This window comes from Thermobia domestica, chromosome 7 (assembly GCF_964235325.1).
Source record: "Thermobia domestica chromosome 7, izTheDome1.hap1.1, whole genome shotgun sequence".
Taxonomy (NCBI): domain Eukaryota; kingdom Metazoa; phylum Arthropoda; class Insecta; order Zygentoma; family Lepismatidae; genus Thermobia; species Thermobia domestica.
In genome coordinates, this window is record NC_137460.1 from 297,229,141 (window position 1) to 297,252,402 (window position 23,262).

A 23,262-nucleotide genomic window follows, 5' to 3' on the forward strand; every position below is an offset into this window, starting at 1 on the left:
GTAACTGAACAAAAATACCTACGACAAAGATGTCTTCCCCGGCCATACTCTACATAAAACTTTGTCATTCATTTTTGCTTCACAGTAAGCTAGTGAAGCAGAGAAAAAGGTTTTGGTATTAAGAGTGACGCATTTTGACATACATTATATAGTTAGAAGCAAACATGAATATTCGGCTACGTAATTTCTTTTGTTGTTATGATTGAAGTAGGGATAACTCTTTGAATATGAAGTTAAGCTAAACAAGACGGATGAATAACAAAAGAGTATGATTATGAAATACTTGGTGAAAGAGAATACTCCGAGAATACCATAATGCCGACGAAAATCTCATATGGCTTGGGATTCAACAAAAAGCCCTCACAACAGATGTGAGCGATCTATTACTAAGTCACAGTAAAGATAACGGAGTATAATCTCACCTAGAAAAAAAGTACTTTCTCTTTAAGGCATAATTACGAAACGTTAAAGAATTGTTTATATATTTTATCCAAATCAACTCACAAAAAATTCTTGAGAAATCGCTTTTCCTAATGATTGTACTACATAAGTTGGTTGTATTGGAGTTAAGCGTTCCTTCAGTGAGACGTGGACTTACAGTTCAACATGAAATCCGGACATAAACAGCAATCGGAAATAGAACCCAGATGTTGCGTGCAAAAGGGGTGTACGTAACCCAAGTGAACTCTACAAAGCAAGCGGTTACACTAGAAACGACTAAGCGTATCTGTATATCTTAAATGGACAGAAAATAAGAATGAAGCAGGGGAAATCATTATTATCCAGAAAGAAAAAATATATTTGAGGACTTACTTTAAATCAGTCTCACACAGGAGCTTTAAATTATGAATGAAAGAACATGTTGAATGAACAAACACGTCATTTTTACCATATGTACAGTCATGGGCAGCAATATTTTAGAAAATGTTTTCTTCTGTTTTTTCCCATTTTACGAAATTGTTGAAGAAATTCTGACGTATTAGTTGGATGCTTTATACAAGATGTCGGATGAATTGAGAAAAAAAGTGATTTATTGCTTTGGTTATATTTCATGAAATTTGAAGGTACTGAGAAGGGTTATGATCAGACTGATGTAAGTATGGGTATGTAGATTTACAAGTTAGGCAGTGTTCTTACAACAATTCAAATTACGTCAATATTAGAATTCACACTATGTTCATTATGGCAAGTCATTCTTTTAAATAAAGAAACACATTTTAGTTAATTACACTTAGCCAATTAACTTTTCTCTGGCTTTATTGTCACTATTATCCATTCAGAATATATCACTAGTCATATCTTATCAATATTAGTTTGATTCTAATTTGATAAATATTGTACATTTTTGTTGCAGACCTTACTATTTCCAAATTACTTTACAATAGATTTACATGAATTATATTCAATATCCAATACAGCACGTGATGAAAATTTATTCACACAATTAAATGATCGAATTATGCATAGGATTAGTAATCGGCCGGAGCATAAGTGAAAAATAATTACCTATATCTTGTAAATGATAAAATAAATATTATATACACACATGAAAGACGTTTTGTTTTTTGTAACGTATACACCATTATTTCTTAGTCGTGCAGAAATAGTGCGTAAGTATGGTAAATAGCTCTCTTGCATCAGCAAACATAATTTCGAACTTGAAGCTGTGAAGCTATCTGGATTTGTCTTCTTTGAAGATTTGACCTTTTTAAAGCGAAATGGATGTTCACCCACTGCTAACATATTCCTGATAAGCCGCAGAAAACACTAATGGCACTTTAAAGTATATAATTATCTTTTTGAACAATGAAAGCCTAGGCCGGTACACATTCTATCTCAAGTGATAGGTTTGAAACTCGTCAATGTTAGGGAGAGAGAGGGAATTTCTACCTACGAGACGACCCTTTTCCATAACCTTGCCAAAATACGCTTCGCTCCGATGTGACTATTAACATGTTCAAAAAGTTCCTGAACGGTGTAGAATCCAGCTCCACAATCTTGGCAGTTATATCGTTGCCTTTTGTGGCAATTATTCTTAATATGAAATGTCAGGTGGTGGCGCTGAACATAACCTTCTCCACATTCCTTACACACATACGGGCGTTCACCAGTGTGAAGTCTACGATGAACATTCATTGTCCCAAGCTGGGCAAAACTTTTACCACAGTAGGAGCATATAAATGGACGTTCTCCTGTGTGTATACGCATATGAGCCTCAAAGTGACTTCGTTTAGTAGATTTCCTTCCACAGATGTCGCAAGTGTATTCATGCATAGCCGAAATTTTATAAACAGAGAGTGGATTTCCACAGCCTTTCGCGCCAAATGATTTTATTCTATCATTGCCTTCATTGACAATATGTCTTTTAAGTAAGTGTCGTCTTTTAAATTGCTTACCACAATCACTGCATTTGTATCTATAAATCTTTGTATGTACGACCATATGCTCGCGAACACCTTTTCGTGTAACAAATTCCATACCGCATAAATGACACGAATATGATTTGATACCTAAGTGAGCCATGATATGATTTTGTAGAGATTCTTTGCGCGCATAACTAATTCCACAAATCTCACACTTGAATGGCTTTTCACCGGTGTGAGTCATTAAATGATTACTTAGAATACCAATTTGAGAGAAAGTTTTATTACAGAGAAAACAAAAGAAGGCCTTCTTCCCTGTGTGAACAAGAGTATGTCTTTGGAACAGCATTTTCGACGAGAAGTGCTTACCGCATTTGCTACAATATATGAGTGACAAAAATTCGTCAGTTGAATTACTTAATTTCATTTTTTTCTTCGATGTCTTTTCCTCTGTATCATAGTAAATTAATTCGTTTGCATCAACCTTCTTTCTCTTGGAATTCCTTTTCCTGTAATGGAGGAAAAAATAGTTAAGTTTTTCATATATTTCCTTTGATTTATGGTATTCAACCCTACCGTTTTAAAGAAATTTCATAAATCACACACAAATTTGAAACCACATTCTGAAAAAAGAAATTTATTCTGGTGCTAGAAAGTACACCTTGTTGAGTGATAGTATTTGTTAAAAAAGGAACTAGTATACGTATGCATTTCTGACAGCTACAGCTGTTGCAAGTGCATACTACCTGGCTACCTTGTCAGCTGAGTGAAGTTTGATGGGGATGCCATCTACGAACATTCGTGGGTGTGTAGCTTGCTTCCCTATTCTGTTCTAAGGATAAGGTAAGATGTAATTATCTATATTTTCTATCAGAAGTGAAATTTCAAGTAGAGTATGTTTTTCAATATATATATATTTTTTTGTGCTGAGAAGGAAAGCTAAGTTTGTTTAGTGTGAAATTGGAGTTAAATGGAAATTATTATTAATTGCGATACGAAGAAAAGAGAAAAATTAAGTTGTGGAAAATTTGCTTCAAACCAATTTGACAAGGAATGCTTACATATCAATTGGACGAGCTGTTTGTTTAGTTTGCTGTTTTCTATTATTTTTTTGCATGGAGAACTGAACTGGCTTTAAATTTGGGTATCATTTATATTCAATCGAGGACATGCTCTAGATACTTCAAAATTACCCATATTCATATCCTTGCGGATAGTCACATGTTAACTGAAATTGAAAGTACTTTACTTTGTGTTTTATTACCTGAAACTAAAGGAAATTATTTGGTTAGAATTCATAATTTTTGTGTTCTTGGAATTTTATTATTTTCGTTTAGTTGAAAAATAATAGGTTTGCTTTTAAAATTAAACCTATTGAGAAAACACCATAAAACATATTATCCGAGTGGTTCTTAATAAAACTCTATAAGAACCTTGCAACAACCTCCAAATTTCACAAAAATTCTTATTTGATTTTTTAAGGAAAACACCAAACACATTAAATAAACTATCTTTTAGAGAAACTAAGACTAACTGTGAAAGTTGCTAGTGCCCCTAATTACATTACCGACATCTTAAGCTTTTCTTTAAAAAAAGAGTTCTTACTTTATGAATTACTCTATTTCATCTTATTATATTTCCGTGGAAAACTAATATACTACATACTAGTATTATTAGAGGGAGAAAATTTAGAAGGAACTAATAAATATCGGACGACTTGGCGCTTCAGATGCACTGATGACTTGTCAGCAGTAAAAATGCAATGCAGCACAGGAGAAAAAACGCAGATAGATAGCATTTGTTTCAATAGCGTGAAAATATTACTAAAATTACTTTGATAGGAAAGTACTGAATAATTGCTTTGTTGAACTACATATAACAGAACCTTGTGTTTCGCCTTATGTTTGAGGAACACACGTTAGATTGAAGTTTTAACGTATTCAGTTATGTATTTATGGTTTACTTGAAGATTCTGAATTCTATTTGTATTGTTTTAATATTACAATTTGAAAATGCAGGTAATTACAAAATAGTACATTTAGGAATACCTAGTACGTATCAAATAACTGATACTGATACAACTATATTTTGACTTCTTCCTGTCTCCATGCACTACAGAAACAAGAGGTAAGGTCACTCTTCGTGAAAGTCTTTATTCTTAGATAACTGTCGTTTTGTCGTACTTCTTTCGAAGTTGGGTTGCGTAAAAATATAATTAAATCGCGCAGTGAGATTTATAATTACCTGAGAAGTTATTAAATAATGAACTACACATTTAAATTACAATTACTTGTTACCTTTGACTTGGTGACAAGCTCAAGTAGGAAGTTTTCTTTCCAGAGCCTCGGCAGCGAAGTTGTCAGGTGTTAACTTTCATCTATTCGTCCTGACTTATTCTGGATTTTTCATTACACGGAAGAACTTTAAACCTGATCTATACTTGTAAAATTTCATTTATATATGTAGGATTTTATAAGTTGTTAAATATTTTATTTATTTTCAAAAAATTGTTTAGTATTTTTAAATGGGTATACAGACGAAAAATTTTCCTTCCAATACATTAGTATCTCTAATTAATGTATAGAGATGAATATTATTTATATTGTGCTACTATATGATTTGTGATTAATAAAGGGTCTATGAGAAAATCCTTGTACAATGTTAAATTTTCTCTTTCATCTTTCTGAAAGTTAAAAAACTGTCTGAGGATAATGAGATTTTATTTTACTTTTAGTATTTCGTTCTCAGAAGGGCGACGAAAGACAATGTTTTTTTTTTTTTGTTTTTTAAGGTTCTGGAATCTTTGTTAGAAGAAACAAAAGCAACAGTAGATCAGAAATGGATGAAACAAACAATAGCCCTGAAAATCTTCAGAGTTATTTCTAAGAAAAAAGTTTTAATAAAAATATGCAAGCAACTTGTATTTACGATGATTGTAAAAAAGAAAAAACAACAATTTATTAAGTTTCTTGTGTACGTTTCGCTAAATTTGATCACATGCAACTGTTTGTAGTTTTTTTTTTTAATTGTCGTTTGATCCTTGCCCATGCTAGGCGATTCTTTACGAAAGTTTTGTTTTGAAGATGGGACATCCAAAAGCAACTGAAGTGGTTTTCAAGAAGATCTAGAGATAGGGTTATACAATTTGAGCCATGTTAGTCAATACTTCAATATGTGAAAATATATAAGAGGTATATGGATCTATTCGAAATCTTTATGGGAATTTTAAAGATTCTGAAACGACTACAAGCTAACCTTATCACACGAAAAACAAATAGGGTGGGTCAGAGTTAAGGATCGTGTAATTCTTGGAATGAGCCAAGTCATTCTAATGTTAACTGATTTCGAGACATGCTCGATTCACATGTTATCGGCCGTGTCAATCTCCTGCAACATATACATCTCTGTTTCTGGCATAAATATCCTTCCAAATTTCATCGAGTTTCCGAAGAAAAGGTAGAAGGGTAATTATTTGTTTGCTTAAAGTTAGTATTACTTTTCAGCACCGAGACTGTATGAGACGCGGAACAAATTTAAGAAGTAAAACCACTACCATAGTGAATTTGAATATCAAGGCTTTCCAACAGGAAATCAACCCTGGAACCCGTACACAAAAAGGCGCGCGCTTTCAACTATACTGGTGGAGAGGGCAAGGGAAAATTAAATTTAGTACAAATGATTTTTTCATTGCAGGCTACGAGTGGAAGGATTTACTAGGTTCACCAGATAAGAAGGTCAATTTGTTCTTAGTTTAAATTAGATTTCAGAAACAGTTCGATGTAGAAGGTTGAAAGTTGGTACAAATATTTTCCAAATCTCCAAAAGTACGACTAATAAAAGAAAACCTTTTCCAAAGAGTAATTGGAGGGTTACATGTTTTCCGTTAATATTACACGCTTCTGAAATTTTAGAGGTACAGTCGTAAAGTTTGTAAATTAGATTTTGATGTACATAATAAGACTATCTCATGAAAGACAGCGATTTCATTAAGTTCCAAGTGAGGGAAGAATTAATTTGGAGGTGAGTTTCAAAAAATTGAGTTTTCGGGCTAATTATAAGCAAAATATTGCACGAGATTGGGAGGAGGCCATGTTTTGATTTCAGCTGTAAAACACTTTGCTTTCCTGTTTAGATTTACTGCAATTAATCACATTTCTATAAAGCACCACAAAAATCGACTTATTTATACCAAAATATTTGCCGCTAATCATCTGATATATTACCAATTGTATTCTATTTATATGGTTTACATGTACTGTAATATGAATTTGCAACTCCTATAACATTTTAGAACTACTTTTGTTGTCTCATCTGTTACTCATAGCACCAGTGTATAATTTTTTATGCAACTGTATTTCAAAGCGACAAAATATATGTTTGTAATTCAGTGAATACAACAAATGTAAGAGATAAATGGATACTTTGAAATCATTCATGGTTGCGTGCACCCGGACACTTTCCTTAGGGGTATTTTAATCATTACCTAATTTGCTGAGGTGTCCATTTATGGAAATATCCTATAGAAGATATTCATTTTTAGCTATCGGTTTGGGATTAATGAAGAAATATGTTATACACAAGGATATCCATATCGGCAAAAACTATTCAACGATGGCTTTTATCAGACTTATACAATCACGTTTTGCCTCAGAAAGGATGATACTTCAGGTGAGATGACATAAATTCCAAATCAGGCTACAGACATATACATAGAATTCATCATATGCCATACCTGCTACAAATGCTAATGATGATTAGTGATTTAGACTCGAAACTGAACGCAAATTAAGATTTTTAGTTTCGAACTTAATTAAGACACTACATATTGCATGTACACTCATGTTCAAAATGATTGTCGCATATCTATAACTGTCTTCTTCTAAGAATATAATTTGATAATGATTTTGCAGGGTACTTTTAATACTGATACTATATGTATAATCAGGAAGTGTATATTTGTGGTAAATTTCATAGGAAAAGAATTATAAATAAGAAAATTAGAATGAGTAAAACCAAATGTTGCTAAATGGACAAGAAAGTTTTATTTTCGTTTTATCGTTCTTATTTACTGCTCTTTTGACATGAAATTTGCCACATACATGTCTTTGCCGATTATACACATACCAACATTATAAGAAATACCGGGCGAATTCGTTATCAAATTATATTTCTACAACAACATATTTATAGATATGCGACAATAATTTTGGACATGAGTGTACATTATCACTGGTGACAGCACAATCTTCAGTTTGAAATATGGTGGCGTTTTACAGCAGAGAGTGCTTCCTGTTTGTAGTGTTGTGGGAAAAACATTTTGGAATTGTGCTCGTGCCATTATGAAAGAAAACAGGAATAATTGTGAAAAGTGTAGCCGTATGCCGTTTTGTGACAACATAAATATCGTTGTCATTTTCTTAATCAACCGAAATTCACAGAAAGTAACTCTTTCTAAGAAGTGTGTTTAGTTTTTGGGAAAACAAATGACAATCAAGGGAAGAATATATTGCACCGTGACGACTTTGTTCTCAATGAAATATTAAAATTAAAGGAACAAAATGCTTCTTTAAGGAAAACAGTCCAACTATTAATCGAAGAGACGCATAAACTTCAATAGAGTGGGAGGTAACAACACTGCTGGTTGCAAAGGACATGGAGTGATATAGTAAGTAAACAGTAACAAATGTTTCGCAGAAAACGGTCAATCAGTATAATAGGCTGACTAGAGTAACAGGTTCATCATGTACCGGTGATCTGCCAAATCACGTATCGTCATCTAATATAGTGTTAATAGTAAAAAATAATACACATACAACATGCAGTAAGTTGTGGGAATGTGAAAGAAAATTTATCACATCAAAAACGTAGTGCGAATGTGACTCATAATGGTAACGTTGAACACATATACAACGTACCTATACATAATAGATTTAGCACTCTAGAGTTTGTAGCGTCTGAATCATTATCTCCGAATTAAAACTTTGATGTACAAGGACGAAATTGAGGACTGAATATGAAGTGCAGGGAAACGGTTAAAGTCATTGATTCAGAATCTAAAGCTTCAATAAAGCCATTTTCTTCTACAAGGAAGGGAAATACAATACACCTTCAGAACTCCTATGTAGTTAGAAATGTAGCTTCTAAGCCATCAAATTATACTACTACAAAAACAACTAACTTACAGGGTCGACTCTTGCTTCTGAGTGATATCTATGGTACGGTTTTAGGTAAAATTATTCATAAAAATAGTAATTTACCGGTGATCAACGTAACTATACCTGGGGCTAGAATTAAGAATGTAGTAGAGTCATGTTTTGCAATGAAGGATCAAATTACACAGAAGGACTTTGTTGTAATAATAGGGGGAACAAATGACATCCATGAATGAATGTAATGAAGTTATTAATGTTGTACGTAAAACGCTTACAGAGTTAAGTCATACTAATGTAATTAGTGTTAACATACCTCATAGTTACGGTGTTATAGAAACATCTTGTGTCAATAAAGAAGTGAAAAACGTTAATTCAAATCTTGCAAAATTGTGTAATAGATTTAGAAAAGTTTAGATATTAGATGTTGGAAAACTTCCTAGAGGCTTACATACGAAACACGGGTTAAATCTTAATTATAAGGGTAAGAAGTTTATATCTAGTAAACTTCTAGAAATGCTACGGAATAATTTTGTTGTAAGCCCTTGTATCCCACTAGTGTATTATACTGCGAAAGTAAGCAATTTCACGTTACAGTTATTTGCATGCAATTCAACAGCCCATGAACCTGGAGACAGCAACGAAGGTAGCTCGTTTGAATATGCAAGACAGCATAAACAGCCTTTGTGGCTTCTAAAAATGGTACAGATGAAATATCTGTAAACTGTACTTAGATAAGTGTAGAAAGTGGTGGCACTCAACGAAATAGACTAAGAAAGAAATCAAAAGATCACTCTAATAATGTTCTTTATGGATGTAAATAATGCTCCAAGAGTTAATTCATGTAATGCGGGTATGGGAAATAATAATATTCGGGATGTTAATGTATGCTATCTCAATGTACAAGGTTTGAAAGACAGAAATGATATTCTCATGGAGTTTTTAGCAGAAAATTCTGCAAATATTATGAATAACTGAACACTAGTTTTCTCAGAATCAACTTGATTATTGCAATATAGGTTTTAAGTTAAGAAATAGTTACAGTCGAAAATATAATATAAGAAGTGGGACTGCAATCTGGGTAGTGAATAGTTTAGTTTGTAAAAAGCTGAAGTTGGAGTTCTTATGTGAGTAAATTAATGTTGACGTAACTGGGATAATCATATAGAATTTAAAACTAATAATCGTATCATTCTATAAGTCCCCAGATGGAGTCCTAATGTATTTCTTAACAATCTGGAACCGTTATTTACATACTTAAATAATAAGAAAAGATATAAAATTATAATAGCTTGTGATTTAAACTATCGGCTTGATGTTATTACTGACAAAAGAAGTGTAGTTGATTTTGTAAATTTATTACGAGAATTTAATTTTTATATTACAAATTATAGATCTACTAGGGGAACAACATGTGCAGATAATATATTTACGAATATTAACAACCTTGAAGTAAATACTGATGTGGTTCCTTTTCCATACTCTGATTATGACTTAGTATGGATAGTGGTGAAGAGATACATAAGTAATGTTTATGAAAATCACGACTGTACAAAATTAAAAAAAAATGAAATGAAATCTTTAAGTTTTACGTCCCGGTTAGGCTAAAGGAGACGGTGATAATGAATAATGAATGAAATGAAGAAAGTGGGAGGAAACGGGAGAACCCTAAGAAAATCCACGCACACGGTGTATGTCCACCACAAAGTTCACTTGTACAAAATTAGTTCGAACAAGACCAAGTACAGGAAATAATCTATAAACTTTAATCACAAAGCTCACATGGGAGAATCGGGATTTGTTGTAGAATTATCCAAGCTTCGATACATATGATGCATTCAATTATTTCTTAACAACTTTTCTGAATACGTATAACATGTTTTCCTCAAAGAACAGTCAAAAATAAATTTGGTAATACAAGTAAATGCAATAAAAGTTCGTGGTACACTCCAGAATTATCTAATACGAGAAAAGTAGTAACGCTGTATTATGATGCATACAAAAGATATGGGACCACAAATAATAAAATGTTATATCAACGCGAGAAAAAGTCAAAGCAGAACTAATGAAAGCTAAATTGTATTATAATCATGACTGTATTGAAAAAAGAAACAAATAAATGTGAGGCGGCTTGAAAAATAACAAAGTGAATGGTAGTAAAGAAAATGTGCCTGTTTCGCCAGACATACTAAATAACTTTTTCATAAACTCAGTTAAAAAATCAGAATAAATAGTACAAACATCACTGATAATAGTCAGGATGATACACAAATCACTTATCCATACACTTTCGTATTGCAATATGCGAATCCGGAGGACATAATTCGAGATGTTAATAAGTTTAAATCATCAACAAGAATGTATATGACCTAACAAATGATCTTACTAAAAGGATTATTAATTATATTGCCTTTTCACTGACAATTTGCATCAATAGATGTTTTATGGAAGTTGTGTTTCCAAATTCACTGAAAATCTTTAAAGTTGTATCTGTCTTAAAAAAGGTGACTCCACATGTGCTTCGATTTTTTTTCGCCCAATATCTTTAATACAGATCTTCTCAAAAGTTATTGAGGAAGTAGTAAAAGAGCAAGTCGTTAACTATTTAATAAATACAATATAATTAGTCAACAATTTGTGATTAATGTTTCTAGATTATTTCCTGTACTTGGTCTTGTTCGAACTAATTTTGTACAAGTGGAACTTTGTGGTAGACAAATAGTTTCGGAGGAAACAAGGGGGTATTATGATGGCAGTAGAAAATAAGAATGGGAAGGTAGTCAGCGAGAGAAATGAGGTCATAGGAAGGTGGAAAGAATACATTGAAGACTTATATGAGAGCAGGGATAGACCGTGTAGCCTAAATGTTGAAGTAGAAAATGAAGTATGCGAGGATGATAAAGGATTTAGTGTTCTTAGGGATGAGTTTGAAAAGGCTATATCCGAGGTTAGACTGGAATAGATAACATACCAATCGAATTCATTAAAAAAATAGAAGACAAGGGAAAGAAAGAATTGTTCCGACTATGAATGAAACATATGAAACAGCAGAATGGCCAAAAGATCTCTGAAAACGATCATGATACCGATGCCTAAGAAATCGAACCCAAAGAGTTGTGAGGATTATAGAACTATTAGTCTCATATCTCATGCAGCTAAAATTCTGCTCCGGAACTGAACAGAAGGTTATATGAAAGAACAAATAAAGAAGTTGAGGAGGAGCAGTTCGGGTTCAGAAGAGGCAAGGGCACAAGGGATGCAATTGGATTATTAAGGGCGATCGGTGAAAGATTTAAAGAAAAAGGGAAAGAGGTGTATGTTATATTTATTGATCTAGAAAAAGGCTTTTGACCGCTTGAATTGGGAATTGTTGTTGGGAGTTCTAACGAAGATAGGGTTGGAATGGAAAGATAGAAGACTCATAAGAAACTTATACATGAACCAACAAGTAAGTGTTAGGATAGGGGAAGAACTGACGGAAGAGAGTGCAATTGGAAGGGGAGTTCGACAAGGATGCTGCCTCTCGCCAACACTATTTAACCCATTAGCGCCGTGCGTGATCATATGATCACAGCAGTTAGTACTTATCAAAACAAGTCTTGTGTAACTTGGTGTCAGTGGTTTCTTTACATGATATCCATTGCCTACTAGGAGAAGGTTCTGGTAACACAATTCAAACAAAACAAGTTCCACATTGCAGCTTCAATGCAATCTGGAGGCACAGTTGTTGGCATTGCACTAAAAATAGCATAAAAACGGCATTGTCCTCATAGTAGATATTACAAGATATTCTTATATTTTATCCTTTGAAATTATTTTGTGCTTGGTTATATTTTAGAGATGCCAAATGTTGTAACACTACATTTCACTCATCTGAAAATATTTGGGGCATGCTTAATCAAGTTTTTTATCAGTGTGATCGTATGAACATGCAAGGCGTTTAAATAGATTTTTCTCTCTTAAGTATGTATGTAAAAATGTCGATAGTACAGTAAACTTTTGCAGATAAATTAATTTAGAACAGCTTTTACAGGCTTTCATTTCACTTGTTTTATCCTTTTCACTTCATTATTATTATTATTATTATATGACTTGCTACTACTGTTATTGTTTTTTTTTTTTTTTTTTTTTTTGGCTTTCATTAGAAAGGTCTTTTACTTCAACAAATCCTTGATATTTTGGAATCGAATGACGTACAAGACATACAAGTCATATATCTTGAACTTCCGAAACATATCTTTTCGGATGAAGAGTCAGGAGAAGAGAAATGCAATGATTCAGGATGAAGATTCAGAAGAATCGACAACCTTACAGGACGCAAATTTACCCATCACGCTGAAGTTGTTTTCACAGATAATACTGGACTTGGTGAAGATGATGTGACAACAAAGTGGTCACAACTGCGTCTGTATGTCACGGGTCTCAGTCTGTTTATAATGCTGAGCGATATTTCCAGAGTGAAAAGAAGAAAACACGTGTAAATCGTCTATATTTATTAGAAGAATACAACAAGCACATGGAGGATACTGTTCAAATAGACCTGAATATCTCATCGCATTGAAATCAGGTCCAAATGGTGGTTGTGGGCAATTTTCTCTTGGATGATTGATGTACCGGTGCGAAATACATGGCTTCTGTTGAGCAAAAATAGGATAAACATCTCACGTTTATAATTTTGAACTTATTTTAAGAAATATAAAGCTGTTCCCTTAAGTGCAGGGGTTCAGCTATTTCTATGTTGAGCAGTGAGCAATACTGTGTAAGTGGTTATGTTCATTTTGATGAAGTAGACCACTTAGAGGTTTGTTCTAACCGTAAGCATTGTGCATATACCCTGTGTTTAAGCACAGTTCTTGCAAAATGGTTCAAATGTAATGAGGGATTGTACATACAGACAGTTTCTTTAAAAGAAATCCATAAAGTCCATTTACGCCCGAAGGTGGGGCCTGGTTCCCCCATGGCTAACGAAAATATATTCATAATATAGCAAACTACTTATATTCAATACCAGACTAATATAGCAACCATGGAGTGCACCCCCCTAGAATATTTTCGGGTCCCCCTGAGAAAGCCCCATTGATAATGGAATTTATAACCTACAACTACGTAATCCAAATGCTGTGCTTATTTTGTCCTCTACATTGTAACAGTTTCTAAGACAATAAACGTTTTCTTCTTTTACGTATGTGTGAATAATTTAAGAGGGCATTCATATACTAATGCTACCCGAAGGTGCTTACTTAAATGCCTAGCGTGTTCATATGATCACGGGGTCCTCCAACGAAACAGCTTACGTCACAAACTTAAAATTTCGCATACATGGTTTTCACACCAAAATAAGCCAAAATTATCAATTTTACCAAAATTGAAAACAAAAAATAATTCCGGCATTAATGGGTTAATGTCTATCTAGAAGAGATAGTGAAAAGGAGTTTACATGATGATGATGGTATTTCGGTAGGAGGTAGAATGATTAGATGCATAAGATTTGCAGATGATATGGCGCTTGTTGCAGAATCTAAAAAGAAAATCAATAAAATGTTAGAAAAAATGAGAGAGGGCTTTGAAGAATATGGGATGAAAATTAATGTTAAAAAGACAAAAGCCATGGTGAGTGGAACGAAGGGGTCTTTACCAAATATAAAGGTAGGAGAGAAAATAGAACAAGTGAATAGTTTTTGATATCTGGGTAGTATTCTTAGTAATACCATGAAGTGCGAACGTGAAATAAAAGCAAGGATAGGAATGGCGAAAGAAGCCTTTAGGAGGAAGAAAAGTGGGACTTTGAAGAAAGAGTTGAGAAAAAGACTCAAAATGCTTCGTGTGGAGTGTTGTACTATATGGGGCGGAAACGTGGACATTACGTAAAGGTGATGAAAATCGACAGGAAGCCTTCGAAATGTGGGTGTGGAGAAGAATGGAAAGAATTAGTTGGGTCGAGCGGAAAACGAATGAGAGAGTGTTAGAAATGGTGGGTGAGAAAAGAACACTTTTAGATATTATTAGGAAGAGGAAGAGAAACTGGTTGGGACATTGCCTAAGAAGAGATTGTATCATGAGGGACGTCCTAGAGGGTATGGTGTCGGGAAAGAGAGGGAGGGGGCGAAGGAGACTACAATTAATGGATGATATTAAAACAGAAAGGTCATACGCGAAGACAAAAAGGTTAGCGGAGGACCGTGGAGCATGGAAGCTTCTCAGCTGCGGCAAGTGACCTGCCAATAAAGGCAGAATACCTATGATGATGATGATGAACTTGTCAATGTCAGTTTAGATTTAGGGCTGGTAAATCTTCGATAGATGCAATAGATGCGTTGATAAGAAATATGTATAAAACATTCGAAAATAAAGATTACGGCTTGCTTCTTTTGTGATCTAAGTAAAGCGTTTGACTTCGTAGACCATCATATTTTAATTAAAAAAGATAAAAAGTTTTGGATTCCAGCAAAGTGTTTGAATGTCTTCAAAACATATTTAGAAGGTCGAACACAGAGTGTCTATGTGAACGAGGACTTCTCACAAGTAGCTGAATTAAAATACGGTGTACCTTTAGGACCTTTAATTTTCATTCTTATGAGAAATGATCTATTATTGAGTATTGAAGCTATTTCTAATCTGTATGCTGATGATACAACTTTTCTGAACATAACTAATTATTTGACTGACTACACGAGCAAGGTAGGGTTACACTGATCGGATTGGAAATAATGGTTTTCTAGTAAATAAAAATAAGACTAAACAGATAACATTTAAAGATTACACTAATATTAGTATGGACAACATAAAATTTGTTGGTATTATATTAGATAGTAAGTTGACCTGGGAACCACATATACAACATGTATGTCGTAAATTATCAAGAACAATGTTTGTTGCGACCCTTAAGAACTACATCGTCACATAATTATCTACGAATTGTATATTTTGTATTTTTCCAAAGTATAATGACGTATGGTCTAATATTTTGGAGTAACAGTAGTTATATTAATGATGTGATATTATTACGAAATAAAACTGTTAGAATAATTAGTGCTGAGTCTTTCAATGAACACTGTAAGCCACTATATATTCAACCAAAATAATGACTGTAATCAATTTACATTTATCTAGTATTGATCTTTAAAGAACAGAATGTTCAAACTACGTCATATAGAAAAGATATACATACATATACTAGAAGATCGAGCAAACTAATTGATACACCTCATAGTAGATTATCTAAAGCTAAAGACAGTTATATTATTGCCGTTATAAAATTTATGAATGTGTTACCAAATTATATGCAATATTTGCCTACTGAGAAATTTAAAACTAAGGTATATAAAGTCTAGTGGCTTTGCCCTTTTATAATATTAATGAATTTTTTAAGCCCAAAAATTATTTCTGCACGTGTGACATCTTTGAATATGAAATTTGTTGTAACATATATGTATCCATTGTAAAGTATGACAGTAGCTAGTGTAATGTTTTAAAGCATGCCATGTACAGTGAGCCACATAAATTCTTTTTGTACAAAATCCATGAGCTAGGCAACCCAAAAACGCCAACTCCAAGATTAATTACGCCTGGTAGAGTAGCTAGAACAGCATCATGAAGTTGCCCCCACCTGTCAAAAGAACAAGTCGTAAAGTGTTTTTGTGCACGAGTGAAGCGAAACACTGGCTGACTAAATCACAAAAGGGAGTCTTTGGATATTCGTACTCACAGTACACAGGACAGTTCCAGAAAAAAATAAATGGACACCAGAGGCACCGATGAGAAAATAACTCTCGGGGACTTAAATAATATTATAATTAACTCAAATGAGGGATTATATAAACAAGTTAACTTCCTTCAAATGCCTATACATATATGCGGACAGATTATGCTGTATATGTATTAGGTTTTACTCTAAAGTAAACACAAAGCCTTGTGCTGAGTTTTGAAACTATTAACAGTAGTCCTACCTGCAAATCGATTCACGTATGGATGGATCATTCGGGGAAAGAACCCAGCACTTAATGAAAATTGTGGAAGTTAACAGGGTCTGAGCTCCTGAGGTTCCGGCGCCATTGATTGATACGTAATACTACTTTGATAGAAGAACTTGTACGATTTCATTATTCGTTAAATGACTTTTGAAAATGCTAAATATTGATATGCAGTAATTTATTTGTAAATATTAAAAAAAAGTAAAATTCGATAACACTCAAACGAGTTGGAGACATTCGTACTAAGCTTATTTTTCCATAGGTTGCATATATAACAGAGTTCCTGATTTGTATAATATGAAAATTTACACATTCAGACAAGGAGAAAAAGGAAGACTATAATGTCAATAAACAACAGTTTAAAAGTGCACGAAATTAACGGATGATATCAAATATAGAACCACAAACTGTCAAAATGGAGAACCGAACCCGGAACCACAAGGTTACAAAAACACAACGCTAACCACTCATCTAAAGCGTTACTTATTGTCGCTCGTCTAAATAAAGAGCCTTTTCCGTTCGCTCAAAACAGTAGCTTGTTAATAGTCAAATTGATTGGCAAAACACAGGAATGTGTAATTGAGGATTCGGAGGACATTATATTATTGTATTCACTAAATTATCAACATTACAGATTTTTTTAGAAACAAAATACAAAACTTCTTTATTTTGAATCAAATATAGCGTGTATGTTATACTACTAAACAAATTAAAGACGAATCAATTACCGCGTACTGCTGGCATTTAAGAAGGTTGCAAGCTACTGAATTCGGTCTTAGCGACCCTTGCTGCTGAGTTTTTTCACCTACTCCCGACTGTGAAGATTTGTTTACAGGGTGGCCAGTCTTATATATATAAATTTCCTTCTACAAATCACAATTCAATGAAACCAAAAAGGATGCAAATAATGGAATAAGTATTAAATGGTTAGAAGGTAATGACATAATTACATAATTTAATAAACGTAAAAAGTACTTTCAATTACACCAGAAACTGAATCCATTATATCAACTGGTTAATCCTTAATAGCCTATACTTTTTAACCTTGATAAGCTAATTTCGCTAAAATGTAGCAAAGTTCTTTTTGTGTAAAGCTGGAGATAACCCTTTTCGAAATTATCTTTTGTCGCTAGCTGAATTTACTTTCTTAAGGAAATTTCGTTGACGTAATGAATCCTTATTACGAATGAAAGGGAAACGTCTCAACCTATGAGTAACGCCAATTCTTAATAGTTTGTAGTTATACTTAGACACTAATAGGTATCGCTAACGTGCACTCAACTTGCATATAAAACTATTGTGACGATTTAATTGCAAGGTAAAAATTGTTTCAATTTAGTCAATTGAAAATAGAACAAGGTCTGTGATCATAGATTTGAGCATTCATACTTGTATTTGTGAATTTCTACAGCAATATATTGTGAGAATATAATTGCAACTCATCTGTGTTCTCTCAATTTAAGTACTGAAACTGAATAATGATAATGAACTGTATGATTTGCTGTTTATGATGATGATAAGGGCCGTAGGTATATTTAGATTTTAACATTAATTTTTGTGTAACTGCAAGTTAGTGGACAAACTTGAAAAGATAATATAAACAATTGGAACATACTTTTAAGTAATTTTCACCTATAGCGTACAGGAATCCGAAGGCTTCGGACGGGGGACAACTAGTAATAAAAAACTCTTTTAGACTTCGCTGACAGTCTAATAGCTAGCAAGTGCCTGTTGTGAGCGTGGTCCTAGGTTCGATTTCCGGAGGGAGAGTGCTGAAATTTAAAGGCTCTTCACCTACCTGTGTTTCAATTTAAACTATCGGTTCACGCCTCAAATAGTCCCGGTACTGAAAAGAAAATATTTCAGTTTAACGTCTCACGTAGCTAAATATAGCTACGGCCCTTATCATGATGATAAACAGCAAAGCATACAGTTTATTATTATTATACAGTTTCAATACTTATATTGAGAGAATACAGTTATGAGTTGCAATTACATTCTCACAATATATTGCTGCAGCAATTCACAAATACGAGTATCAATGCTCAAATCTAATTATGATCACAGTCCTCGTTCTATTTTCAAATGATAAAATTGAAACAATAGTTTTTAACTTGCAATTAAATCGTCAGAATAGTTTTATATGCAAGTTGACTGCACGTTAGCGATATCTAATAGTGTCTAAGCATGACTATGAACTATTAAGAATTGGCGTTACTCATAGGCTGAAACTTTCCCTTTTATGCGTAATAAGGATTCATTACTTCAACGAACTTTCCTTAATGTAAATTCAGCTAACGACAAAGATAATTTCGAAAGGGGCTATCTCCAGCTTTAGACGAAAAGAACTTTACATTTTAACGAAATTAGCTTATCAAGGTTAAAAAGTATAGGCTATTAATTCCATCACCTGCATCCTTTTTTGTTTCATTGAATCGTGATTTCTAGAAGGAAATTTAGATACAACACTGCCCACCCTGTAAAAATATCTTCACAGTCGGGAATAGATGGACAAACACAGCACTAAAGGTCCTAAGACCGAATTCCGTAGCCTTGCAATCTTCTTAGATACCACCACTACGAGGTAATTGATTTGTCTTTAGTTTGTTTACGACCATAATATATGCGCCGTATTTGATTCAAAATAAAGAAGTTTTGTATTTTGTTTCTAAAAAATCTGTAATGTTGATAATTTAGTGAATACAGTGATATAATGTCCTCCGAGTCCTCAGTTACATATTCCTGTGTTTTGCCAATCAATTTGACTATTAGCAAGCTACTGTTTTGAGTGAACAGAAGAGGCTCTTTATTTAGGCTAGCGACAATAACTAACGCATTAGATGAGTGGTTAGCGTTGTGGATTTCTAATCTTGTGGTTGCGGGTTTGGTTCTCCCCTTGAACGTTACACTTAAAATGTTTCACCTACAAGGCTGATCTCCAGCTGGACGCTGCTAAATGAAAGATAATCTCCAGTGGAGAAATTTAGTGATGATGTAATACTGAAAATAAAGGAAGAAAAATGAATGGAGAAAACATATTTGATATCAACCGTTAATTTTGTGCATTTTAAAATTGTTGTCTATTGATACTATATTCTTCATTTTTGTCCTTGTGTGTTAATGAATAAATTTTCACAAATATATACAAATCAGGAACTCTGTTATATTTGCAACCTAAGGGGAAATACGCTTAGTACGGATGTTTCCAAATCGTTTGAGTGCTATCGAATTTTGCATTTTTAATATTTACAAATAAATTACTGCATACCAGTATTTAGCATTTTTAAAAGTCATTTAACGAATAATGAAATCGGACAAGTTCTTCTTTCGAAGTATTATTACGTATCAGTCAATGGCGCCGGAACCTACCAGCTCGGGCCTTGTTAGACTCGCAAATATTTTCATTGGGAGCTGGGTTCCTTCCCCGAATGATCCATCTATACTTCAATTGATTTGCAGATATGACTACTCTTAATAGTTTCAAACCACAGCGCAAGATTTTGTGTTTACTTAAAAAATAACCTACTACATATACCGGATAATCTATCCGTATATTATTTGATACGCATATATATATATATAGTCATTCGAAGTAAGTTAACATATTTATATAATCCCCCACATGAGTTAATTATAAGATTATTTAAGTCCTCTGACTGTTATCTTCTCATCGGCGCCTGCGCTGTCCGTATATTTTTTCTCGAACCGGTACTATGCGTGTACTGTGGGTGTAAGTATTCAGACTTCCTTTTGTCATTTCGTCAGCCAGTGTTTCGCCTCACTCCTGCACAAAACACTTCAAGACTTGTTCTTTTAACAGGTAGGAGTAGGGTATGAATGTATGTTCTAGGACACTTTTTCCCCTCAACCCCCCCCCCTAACTGTCAAAAAAAAATTATGAAGCCACCACTGACTATTGTACTTTAACACAGAAGGATAACCCAAAGTGAGATTGAATATGCTTTTATGACATTTAAAATCATAAAAACTTACATCTAAAATATTACAATGAAATCCTACACAAAATATATTTATTGCATCTTAATCTCCAGTTTATAAGCTTTCATTTGACACTTGAATCATGAAAATCCGTTAATAATTAGATTTAAAAAATTCAATGAGAAGGAATATAACAAATGTAGCATTTACTGGAATAGGTGATCTGTCACTGATTCATTTGAGCGATTCCAGTACCAGCACAGGACCGTCCAATCCGATTCTCTTTCCTTCTCCTCACATCAACATACATATATGCACATTAGCCTCTCTTTCTTCAAATAGGTAAGAAAGTTAGGTTGCGTTGCTTCGGTTACCCAGTTTCGGCTACCTTTTTACAAATCTTTCTACGTAGCAATACCACCGCACATTACTAGCAGTTACAACATTTTTCCATGGCTAAAGCACTTACAACATTCTTCCATACTCAACAGTTACAACACTCTCCATATATAAAGCACAGGTTACAGTTACAACATTCTACTATGGCTAAAGCACTTACAATATTCTTCCATACTCGACAGTTACAACACTCTCCATATATAAAGCACAGGTTACAGTTACAACATTCTACTATGGCTAAAGCACTTACAACATTCTTCCATACTCGACAGTTACAACATTTTACCATATCTAAAGCACAGGTTACAGTTACAACATTCTACCATATCTAAAGCACTTACAACATTCTTCCATACTCGACAGTTACAACATTTTACCATATCTAAAGCACAGGTTACAGTTACAACATTTTTGAACAACCCATAGCCCAAGGAAGTAATTATTAGATTTACAACCTTTTCCCCATATTTAAAGCACCGGTTACAGTTACAGCGTTTTTCGAAGCCATGGACCAAATGGGTGATTACTACACTTACAACATTTTTCCAATATCTAAAGCACACAGGTTACAGTTACAACATTTTTCCAGTATATAAAACACCTAATAGTTACAACATTCTACCATTTATAAAGCACTTACAACATTTTTCCCACAACCAAACCACAGTTATAACATTTTACCTCTTTGTTGCTAGTTGTTTCTTTCCAATTGTTTGCTATGTTTTTATCTTTTCTTTCTTCTAATTATTTTTTTTTACTTATATAATAAATGGGAGAGAATAATACAATTTCTGCTACCAATTACACAATTACGCAATTACTAGGTAATGTATCCAAACAAACTGACGAGCGCTTTAACTTATGGCTTTTAACAGAGAACTTACACCAGAATAATTTACTTACAAACATTGGAGATTTAGATTACACAAAAGGACAGGATAGATTAGATTGTTTAAGAGATATTACAGAACCATTTTGCGACAATATTATGGTGGTTAAGATTACAGATTTCCAACATTGTGAGGGTACGTTAGGTGCCAAATTTCTATTAAAAAAAAGAGGCATGTGGATCCTTTAATTACTTTCTCCGTTCTATATTTTCGAATTGGGTTGTGGCAAAACATGGAGTTAAGGCCAAATTACCTTTCCTTTTAGATTCCAACACAAAACGAGCAAAGGGAGTAAACCAAATAATACAGAGATACAGGAAAAACATAGACAGAAAATATAAAAGACCAGTAGTTGTCCCTTACAAAATTGAGCTCGCTGATCTTCCCATAACTACACTTTTGGAGCATTTACCAGACATCTCAACAGAGTTAGAGAAGGAACATTACTTTTTGTTAGATTTTGATATTACACAAGACTTCGCAGGCATTTTTAGTAAACAAGAAGTAATCCAATACTTATTAGACAATTTTAACTTTTGTATGGAAGGCAACGTGATAGAATATTTAGGAGATTTAGAAGAAGACAGAAACAAATACTAGTCCAGTTTAAAGGTAATATGTGAGAATGATAACACAGTTGGCAAGGACTGTCTACGTTACAATTCTAAAAACTCCTCTGTAAAGGTCTACAACAAATTTATTTGCCAAGTTACAAGTCCTGGAGTTACTAAGCAGTTAGGTAATCACGTTAGAATACTTGTTATGTCCCGATAAGAGACTTAGAGAAACATTTTCTTCTACATTAGCCAAGGAGTATGGTATAACGAGATTAGAAGCTACAATTTATAATTATTACGACGAACAGTACTCTTGTGATAAAACCTTTGATCCTGTAGCAGATTGTTTAAAGTTGTTAAAAAGAAGTAAGAAGTATTTCCGAGATGCACCCTTCTATAAAGTACCTATTCGAGACATGTGGACCAGACTATGTAATTCTCTGCTAAATAGTTATTGTGTTGTTAATAGAGAAGAAAGACTTTTGCATTATGCGTTTTGGGGGAATATACATACAACTAAGCTAACAGGAATACGTGTAAAACTACCAGAAGACAAACAGAAGCAGGATAAATTGATTTCTTACGCTCTTTCTGCATTTTCTTTTAATCTTTTACCCATTAACTATATAGAAGTAGTTTCGAATGTAGAAGACAGATAGGAGATTTCCATAGTACAGAAGTGCTTTCTTAAACAAGGGAAGACTTATTTCTCCAACACAAGTTGTTATTGGCAATTAGAAACGAAGCAATGTATATGTTAACAAAAGAACAAATGGAACTCTTGCTTGCAATCCAAAATAACGAATCTGGTATACTAACAGAGCTTCAAAACGATTTTTTTAGAGTTAGAACTAAAAGAAAGGGTAAAGTACTTTTTAGACAGGCGGTACATATAACGTTTAGGAAAGGGAGAAGAGGCAATGCATAAAAACAACGAAATCAATAAGCAAATTCAAAGCAAAAAGGTTCTTCCATGGTTAAATAAATATTACAAG

General features: G+C 33.5%; 1 protein-coding gene across 3 annotated transcripts in view; it reads right to left on the reverse strand.

Moving 5' to 3' along the window:
- Positions 1–1,215: 1,215 nt before the first annotated feature.
- The window catches only part of LOC145691083 (uncharacterized), a 34,607-nt gene continuing 12,560 nt past the window's right edge, over positions 1,216–23,262 (reverse strand). For all 3 annotated transcript variants that reach the window (XM_081766757.1, XM_081766755.1, XM_081766756.1), the window contains exon 3: positions 1,216–2,872. In XM_081766757.1, coding sequence (XP_081622883.1) covers positions 1,891–2,872 — 982 coding nt within the window. In that variant the 3' untranslated portion in view covers positions 1,216–1,890. The remainder of the gene's footprint in view (positions 2,873–23,262) is intronic.